Source organism: Pelmatolapia mariae, linkage group LG13 (assembly GCF_036321145.2).
Source record: "Pelmatolapia mariae isolate MD_Pm_ZW linkage group LG13, Pm_UMD_F_2, whole genome shotgun sequence".
NCBI classification, from domain to species: Eukaryota; Metazoa; Chordata; class Actinopteri; order Cichliformes; family Cichlidae; genus Pelmatolapia; species Pelmatolapia mariae.
This window is the reverse complement of record NC_086238.1, coordinates 1,238,948-1,248,447: the sequence shown is the minus strand read 5'-3', so window position 1 is coordinate 1,248,447 and position 9,500 is coordinate 1,238,948. Positions and strand designations below refer to the sequence as shown.

The following is a 9,500-nucleotide window of genomic DNA, read 5'->3' as shown; positions in this document are numbered from 1 at the left end:
TGTCATGGACGATGATCAGCCAGGACAACTCATGAAACATCTGCTTGCATGTTGTTGAAATCAGCTGTGTACATTCACAAATAGCATCAAACCTATTCTATATTTAAAATATTAAAAATACTATTCACATATTTGTCTAAGCTTCTCTCCAAACTCATTTTACTCCACAGCCACTAGTTTGGGAAAAAAAAGTGCTTCTGACAAACCAGAGCAACATTTTTACCGAAGTTGTGACGTAAATGCGATAAACAGGCAACAAACAAAGCTGATTTATAGATTAGTGGAGAAAACACAAAGAAATATATCTACTCCAGAAATAAAGCTAAATGTTTTTGCAATTATGACAACAGTGAGTGTATTTACTGTGTGACACTTTAGGTATATCCCAACCCCAGTCACCAGTAAATATATATATATATATATATATATATATATAGCTGATCATCAGCAATTCATTTGCTCCTGCAGACTTGTTGCACACTACAACAGATGGAGCACTTGCGCTGTATTTAAGAAAGCTAATCTGTAAATCAGATTGGGAGCGTCCACATCAATCGGACTTCGATGAATCATGTGTTCAAGTGAAAAGCCACTGGACCATCTGGACCATCTGAAACCATCTGGCCATGAAGCCATGATTCCTCCTGATGGTAAGAAGATAAGGCTCTCAGTATGTGTTCGTCTGTTAGAATGAGGCGGTAACCATGTGTTAATCTTCCTGCTTGAAGTAAAACTATTTTCCTAGGAGGTCAGTGTGCTGAGTGAGGTGACAGAGGACCTGCAGAAGGTTTGCTTCTGGCTGTGACTTTGGGATAAAATAAGGAAAAGGATGGCAACTATGTACCGATCACCCTCTCTGGGAAACAAGGAATTAGTGGCTCTGTATGGAGGGGAAAGAGATCATTATTTTGACAAGTATGAGGACTGTATCAGTGAGGTGAGGAAGCTAAAGGTTTAAAGATAATAAAGTCTGTTTAAATCTGTTTGCAATATGTGTATGTATATGTACATTCAAAGTTAGAGGGTAGTCATTTTAGTTTTAACTATTTATTCAAGCAAGTGAGAATTAGAGCTTATTAGTTTCACGTGAAATTGCATCATTTATTGCATCATTAAATATTTAAACAAGATAGAATTATGAAGTTGTGCACTTAGTTGTGCACTTAACTAGTTATGTGTGAACAGAAGGAAATCCCCTGACTGTACTAGTTCCCACATCCTTCCTCAATGTTGCACTGAAAAGCTTTTATTTGAGGCATTGCATGCAGAGCATAAAACATTAGTATAAAATACACTACTTCAGCAGTTTCACAGCTAGATGAAAGAAGTCTGAGTGCAACAGACAGTTGCTGTGGTGGCTATTGTTTCTGATTACAACTACACAAGGTGTCTAAAATAAAAATGGAAATACCCTTATGAAGTTAAATTTTGTATGCACACTCTAACCCCATGAATGCAAGATCTTTGCAGTTCAGCCACAGTTAGATGAAGGTGGTATACATGCATTGCATACTAAACCTGCTTTTGGTGCTGCAATGACAAGTTAATGGCTTGTGTAATGTTCCTCTTAATAGAACCCAATATAGAAAAAGTTGAAAAAATAATGGGCATTCATTCAAAGCACTAAAAGTAAAGACAATTAGAGCGGAACAATCCAACAATCCACCTAAATCTATCGCACTGAATTCATTCACAATGTTTCATAATCTTGGCAACTTCTAACCTTTCAGGAATGTGACCTGGACTCGGAGTGCAGTGAGGAAGGAAAAGACGGGAGAGGCATTCGCAGCTCTCTGTCACTGGAAATCTTTGGTCTGCAGAGGGAGCAGTGTGTTTACTTCTCCAACCAGGAGTATTACAGGAGGCTGGAGGAGCTGAAGAGCAATCACCTGAGGAACATGGCTGAGTTGGAGAGGATGTACATCAGCCAAGGCAAGGAAAGGCATGGAGGGGGCGATGACGCATGTCTGGGAAGAAACAAAGAGGCCAGGCAGCTCCTCAGGTTGGATACGCTCTATGACTCACACTTAAACCTTGACATAATAGAGAAATGTCAAATGTCAGTAACTAAAGCTTAAATAATTGTATGGTTTAGTTTTTTTTTTCTATAAAGTCAACAGCCATCAGGTGTTAAATCAAATCTGCCTAAAATAAAATTAGATTAGATTAGATTAGATTAGATTAGATTAGATGAAACTTTATTAATCCCTCGGGTGGTTTCCTCCGGGAAATTCAGTTTCCAGTAGCACAGCACCGACAGAAGTTGCATGTTACAGATACAATAAGGGGAATAAGAGTAAGGATATAAGCATAAATACACCATATATACACATGTATAAATACAGAATATACAACATGGATAAATAGGTTTGCACATTTGAGTGAGTATATTGTACAGTGATTATTGCACAGTCGAATATAAGAAAAAAACAAATATTGCAAATAATGCACAGTGTAAAAAAGCACTACACCTCAGTTGTTCCCGCCCTCCCTTGTCCCCCTGTTTCCCCTCCCCCTCCCCTCCAGTGAGGAGTTAAACAGTCTGATGGCGTGGCGCTTTGACTTTTTTTATACAGGTGCTGTGTGTTGCATGATCAGTCCGGTTTGTTGTCCACCCACAGCCCGAGGTACTTGTATGTGTTGACCACCTCCACCTCCTCTCCCTCTATCTGAACTGGCTGTGGACCTGGTCTGGACCTCCCGAAGTCCACAACCAGTTCCTTGGTCTTTGAGGTGTTGAGTTGCAGGTGGTTCGTGTGACTCACCAGACTCCTGTACTCCTCTTCCTGGTCATCCCAGATACACCCCATGATGGCCGTGTCATCATGGTCCACCTGCATCCTGTTTAGTTTCTCTAGGAGCAGACAGGGCCAGATTGTATTGAAGGCACTGGAAAATTCAAGAAACAGGATCCTGACCGTGCCTTTTCCCTTGTCCAGGTGTGAGTGCGCTCTGTGTAGGAAGTACAGGATGGCATCCTCCACCCCAACATCCCCCTTGTAAGCGAACTGTAGTGGGTCCTGGGGCACTACAGTAAGAACAAAGATGAGTGCCTAGCGTGCTCTCATATACATGTTGTTCCCAAAAGAATTCGATAACTATTCAAAAGCAACATTTATTACTAAACAACAACAATAATAATATCTCTGAAGGATGATACAGACATTATTCAAATAATTAAGGCTTAGTGGACTAAATTAGAAACTCACACACCTAATCGTTTTCTCATTTTTCCTGTTTCCTGTTGAGTCAGGGACCTTTTGAAAGGAAATTCAAACAGGATTTTGACGCAGTAGCAAGAACTCTGTTTCCAAACTTTAAATGTCAAAAGTCACAAATTTTTGAACTGTGACCTTTAAAGTGAAAGGAAAAAGAAAAAGATTCCCTTAAAGCATGTTTAATGGATAGGAAATTGTATGTTTTTCTTACTGGGAGTTGTGCTTTGTGTTGTGCTACAAATATTTAATAATGTAAGAGCTTTATTTTTTAGAGAATATGTGAAAAATTGGAATTTATTTGAAACTCAGGAGTGGGACCACATGCCCAAACACTGCCTTCCTGCCATGCATTTACACACCTGTAACCTGTTTGCTTTTGTTTCTTACACCCCATCACCGTTATTTCTCTTCCCAAATGCTGCCACTGACCCAGCACTTTACTTCTCATTCTTCTGAAATCTTCACTGACAGTTTACAAGTGTTTGGCATATACATTTATTGTTAATTTGACTGAGAATGTTAATGTCTGACCTAGTGGCCCTGCCAGGAGACTCCAGAGGATCAATTCCCAGGAGGAGCTGGACTTCCAGGAGTCATCAAGTGGCTCGGACCAGTCGGAGCTCTGTGGAGAGGACAGCATTGGGGAGCTGGACTGGATTCCCAGCCAGGAGCAAATTTTTGAGAGGTTGGTAATGAAGTATTAATTCACAGCACTGCTGAGTCTTCATTGGATACTGGAAGAGAGTGGAAAAAGATACAGGGAAACTAATTTAGCTGAAAATCTCTTACTTTGAGCACTCTGAGCATTATGTGCAATTCTTAGCTTTAGGGCCAGTCAACGCTATTAGTTCCTTCATCCCCTAGGAACTGCCTGTATACTCTTGTCACATTATGCTGGGCATTGTTGGGCTCCACTGTGCTGAGCAGTGAGCACAGGGTCCAAAAGAGGACATCATGCCCTCAGGCCACCCTCATGAAGCCTAGAATAGTATAGCTGCTTTATTGTTGTTCAGAATATACACCTGTTAGTGCATCAGCATGAAATTTCAGTGCATGTACTCGCCATCTGACTGTACAATATAAATGATAAATAAATCCAAAGGTACGAAAATATTCTCAGATTTGTACACGTATGCGAATACAGGAGGAATTTGTCTATATTCATTAGAAAGAGAAAACCTGTAAAGAATATTAGGAAAAACTGCCCTAAATATACAGTCACATTGTGCATATATGTCTGGGGGGTGGAGGGTGGGGGTACAGCATAGAGGAGTAGCTATGAGTTTAAGAGTCTGATGGCATTGGGAGTGAACCTGTTGCAGAATCTGACTGTCCTAGACCTGATGCTGCAAAACCTCTTTCCAGAGGGGAGCAAGGATGGGGTGATGGGCGCGGAAGGAGTCTTTGATGATGTTGCAGGTTCTGCTGAGACAGCATCTGTGCACGACATCCTGGATAGATGGAAGAAATGTCCCAGTGATCTTCTCAGCAGTCCTCACCACTCTCTACAACGATTTCTTCACTGGGGCCCTGTAGCTGCCAAACCAGATGGAGATATAGCTGGTCAGCGCGCTCTCAACTGTGCCTCGGGAAGATGTGCTCTCCTCATCTGAAGTGCAGATGCTGCTGAGCCCGTTTACCTAGTGATGCTGTATTAAGTGACCAGTCCAGGCTGTCAGTTATCTCTAACCCAACAAACTTGATGCTGCTGACCACCTCCACAGCACTGTTGTCTATAACGAGTGGGGAATGACTGGGCTGTTCCAAATGAGCTGTTGAATGCGGTGGAAAGATTCGACACATTCACAGGGCTTCATCTCACCATCACTACGAGGAAATCACAGACTAAGCTCTAACAAGGGACCATAGGACACAGCACATACAGTTTGAGAGAGATGAGGGAACAGGCCACCAGTGGGAATACAGCTGATACTAATCACAGACAAATGAGACAAGGAAAGTAAAAGAGTTTTCCCTTAAGCTACCACAATAGAAGAGGAAGTAACAGAACACTGGAACTGAATCACAGGCTTGACTTTGAGACAGAAAGGTAAAGAAGCAAAGAGAGACAGACTAAGACATAAGAACTGACAGGGACAGGAGATAAAAATGGAGGCATGATTGACACTGAGACCCAGACAAAGATACTCAAGCTAGACACAGACAGAAGACAAAACAGAGACAAGACTTGGATGGACTGGACACAGAAAAGAATTATCATCTGAAGAGAAACCAAAAACTGGAAGGCAAGATGACAAATGCAGAAGTGCCAATAATATAATACACAGGACACAAAATTGACAGGCTTGACCACAATTACCATCACAAATCCAAAAGAATACACCGTGAATACATAAAAGTCGAAACCCTGGGTCAGTGACTCGGAGACCATGATACTAGTGCACCTGTTGTTAATTTCATTAAAACCAAAGCACATAAAACCTGCTGCTTATGTGACCAAATCACAGAGGTTTAATTGAGTTGATGCTATACACTAATTAGAAAATATTCATACAAATAAAAGAATAAAGAAGTAAAGAATAAAACCCACAAACAATAAAAAGGCACAAGGAAATTTAAAATAGTCATAATCATAATAAATTTACATATGGGCTTAATCAAGCATTAGAGATAGTTTGTGCTATCTGATCTGATCTGAGTGACCTCAGATATTTAGGTTCTCACTTATAGCCTCACCATGCAACATCTACACAAGTTCAGTGGTTAAATCAACATATTACTGATGAACAGATGCCACTATCACATTTTATTCTCCTGTATTTTTCCTCAGAGACGTGCTGCTGAGCCCAGAGAGGATGACGAGCCAGAACTGGTTTCGGTTCCAGCCCAATACCTCCTGTCCGAAACCGCAGGCAAGAGTGTCCAATCAAACTGGTGCCAGATTTCTGCCCAACTCCAAAGTCACTGTTCCCAAACCTTTCCAGATGATGCTAAGAGAAGAGGAGAGGAAGAAGCACAAAGTGCGCACACGTTCGGAGATTGAGCTGGAGAACACACTGCTGAGGCAGGAGCTGGAAGAGCTCCGAGAATGCCAGAAAAAGTTCCGGGCGTCACCTGCTCCGGCACACATACACCTGCCTCTCTATGAAATTATCAGCCGTCGCAATAGTCAACGGTCAAACCAAAGCAGAAGCAACACCAACAATAACAGGAACATGGATACTACAAGCACCCAGACCTCTACTGCACTCTCACCACAACCTTTTCAGTTTTTGGAGAGAGAAAGGAGGAAGAAGGAGGCCAGGATTGTGGCAGAGCTTGGAAAGTTTGGTGAGAGAATGGAGCGACAGAACTTCAAGGCAAAGCCAATGCCCACATCTATTTATGGCACCAGACACAGAGAGGGCACCATGACCACAAGCCGTGGTCCCCACACTCAAATCTTCTACACAATGGAAAGAGAAGCTAATGAGAGCCAAAGTGATCAAAGCTCAGACCTGGAGCTTGATATGCACCAATCCGACTCCTCTCTCGACTCCTGCAGGTCCCAAAGAAGTCCTTCTTCCAAGCCAATGAAGAAGCAAATACAGCTGTCCATTGAGATGGTGAAGGGGAGAGAGACCCCCAACACAGACCCCAGCGGCTGCAACATCTGCTTGTCTCAACAGCTGGGTGGCCCAGAGCTTCTGCTCAGTAACAAAGGTGTTCTCAGTGTGTGACAAAGTGTTTAAAACTCACAGCAAAAAGGGAGACTAGGAGCAGCTACATCTACACTGTTTTTGAGTTAGTTTTACAATGCAGGCAAGTCAACATGGTTTCTAGTTGCTCTTGATCAAACAATAAAACACGGTTAAAGAAATGCATGTGCAAGGATGTGTTGTTTTTGTTTTTGTGGAATATTTTGCAATCAAAAATACATTGATTGTTTTCTGTCATAATTTATTGCTTGTTTCAGGTTGTTTCATTTTTTTCAGTTTATATATTTAGAACCACCACAGTCGCATCAAGGCACTTTTTATTGTAAGGTAAAGACTTTAACAGTAATACAGAGAAAACCCCACAATCAAATTCCCCCTCTGAGTCCTCCTCTAAGCAAACACTGGTGACAGTGGGAAGGAAAAACTCCCACTTAACTTTTGCATTTGCTGTAACCAGTTAGGTGTGATGGAGACAGGACAAAAGACACAGTGTGGAAAAGAGCCAGAGATTAATAATGACTAATTATTCAATGAAAAGTGTATTAATACACAGTCAGTGAAAAAGGTAAGTGAAGAAGAAACATGCAGCACATCATGGGAAAGCTCTAGTAGCCTCGGACTATTGCAGTATAACTAGGCAGGAGTCAAAAATCCCCTGATCCAGCCATAACTATAAGCTTTCTCAACAAGGAAAGTTTTGAACCTGGTCTAATAGCAGGCTGTCTCCTGATCCTGAATCAAAACTGGGAGCTTTTGATTCAGGATCCCCCCCCCCACACACACACATTCTTATCAAACATCTGCAAAGATTTCTGTCAGGAAAATGTGTTGTTGTTGTTTACATTCACCCGATGTCTAGTTTTATCTTGATAGCTTCACCTGCACTGGCACAGTGCTTTCATTCTTAGCGCAAAAATGTAGGATATTTAGAAATTTTCATTCTAGCAGAACAAGCTTCCACAATGCCGATTAACAGTCTTACAGTAGCGTCTATTATTCATGCTTCCCAGAACACACAACAAAGGCGGAAAATCATTTCAGCAGTAACAGTTTTATTTATGTTTTACTACATTGTATATTAGAGACTGTGTACATGCTGAACTCTGCCCTGCTGCAGGGTGCATGTAGCTCTACAGAGTCTCCTCAAGAATTTTCTGTCTTGTGCTCCAGCAGATTACTGCATAAGAAGTACACTCCTAGCCGACATGTGGGACATTCCTGGAATAGCGCAACCGAATCAATGCATTTTATTTATCACTTTGTTAGGGCTGAAGGGATAAGCAATGAGAAAGAAGTCTATACGACTAGGGCTGGACTAGGAGTACGGTGGGAAAATCTTGGGAAAATTATGCTGCAGATAACAAAGAAACAGAGGCTGGGGATCCCAAACCCACAGTTCATTCACAGTAATGTGTAAACACCCTCCTGTTATTTCCGTCTCCCAGCACGACCGTGTGTCCAGTTAGATGCTAAAGATTTCTGAGGAAATACTCGGGGAACTTCTGAGCGTCCCACGATGCGACAAAAGAGACGCCCTGCAAACAATTAGCCAGGACACTGAGACATCACGCCCACTGTTAAAATAATTAGTATGTATAATCGCGTTATACCACTCAAACTTCAAATCAATTTTCGCCACTCACTAACTACTGCTATTTTTTCCATCTCTGTGTTTATGAACTGTTTGGTAAAATGTTGCTCACACAGGTTAAAAATAATCATGTACCCGTTACTGCAAGTTCAGGGAACAAAAGACCGGTCTGGGCACATATTCAACCAATGACTGACCTCCTCTGACCGCACAATTATAGCTTTTGTGCGGTTCCCTTTTGGATCGCTCAGCCCCATTTAATACGTTTTCTATTATAAATACTTTTCAAGACTATTGAATACACAAAACACATTAACTTGCTTTTAATAGACGTGCACTCTCAGTGAAATGCGGGGTGTTGGTATGTGTGCCAAAATCGCGTTGGTGCCAGATGATCACACCACTCACGGAAGTCACTCCTCCACGCGCGTAGTCAGCGTGCAGCTGAGAAGAGGGCGTGTAGCCTATTACAGTGGTGCAATACATCTTTAGAGATAAAAGCTTAGGTGTCAATCACCGCACAGGAGACGAAAGGGCTGGACGCCTGTGAAACGTTAAGCCTTTTAAGCGGAATCCTGAAAATAACCAACGCGGGAGTTCATCGGAATTCTCAGGAGTTATGGAAACTCTGCGCATTCTGAGTCTGAGTAAGTGCACTTTATTTAAGCCTTTACTGAATAACTGAAGTCAAATAGCTAAAGTGTTTTTGCATTCGCTTGCACGGGTGATTTGCATCAATATGATCTAACCTTAGCCTCCTGTAGTCTAAGTTGTTCACTACAAAGCAGGTGTTATCAATGAAGCGCGGTTTGCGCTTGTTTGGAGAGTGGTGATTTCTTAAGACATTTAAGCGCGTGTTTATTTGAGTTTATTAGAAGTTATATCATTTCTTTGACGCCCATGGGTCTTCGGGACACCTGCAGTAGCACTGGGGGCGTGGTGGGATACTGGAAAGTTTCGTCTGTGCCTGCGTGTGGAAAGTGTGGAAACTGCTGGCTGGCTTTTCACGGGGGCTGATACCATCACAACCCT

At 42.0% G+C, this 9,500-nt stretch overlaps 1 protein-coding gene across 1 annotated transcript; it reads left to right on the top strand.

Moving 5' to 3' along the window:
* The first annotated feature begins 687 nt into the window (after positions 1-687).
* On the top strand, positions 688-7,061 carry LOC134639954 (protein FAM161A-like). Its single transcript, XM_063491481.1, has 4 exons — positions 688-937; positions 1,731-2,002; positions 3,754-3,903; positions 6,010-7,061. The coding sequence occupies exons 1-4, from the start codon at positions 830-832 to the stop codon at positions 6,896-6,898; spliced, it is 1,419 nt and encodes a 472-aa protein (XP_063347551.1). The 5' UTR covers positions 688-829; the 3' UTR covers positions 6,899-7,061.
* The last annotated feature ends 2,439 nt before the right edge of the window (positions 7,062-9,500 follow it).

Coding starts and splice junctions, on each gene's coding strand:
- LOC134639954 (XM_063491481.1), top strand. CDS start 830: ATGGCAACTATGTACCGATCACCCTCTCTGGGAAACAAGGAATTAGTG. Junction 938..1,730: donor ATGAGGACTGTATCAGTGAG/GTGAGGAAGCTA, acceptor CTAACCTTTCAG/GAATGTGACCTGGACTCGGA. Junction 3,904..6,009: donor CAGGAGCAAATTTTTGAGAG/GTTGGTAATGAA, acceptor ATTTTTCCTCAG/AGACGTGCTGCTGAGCCCAG.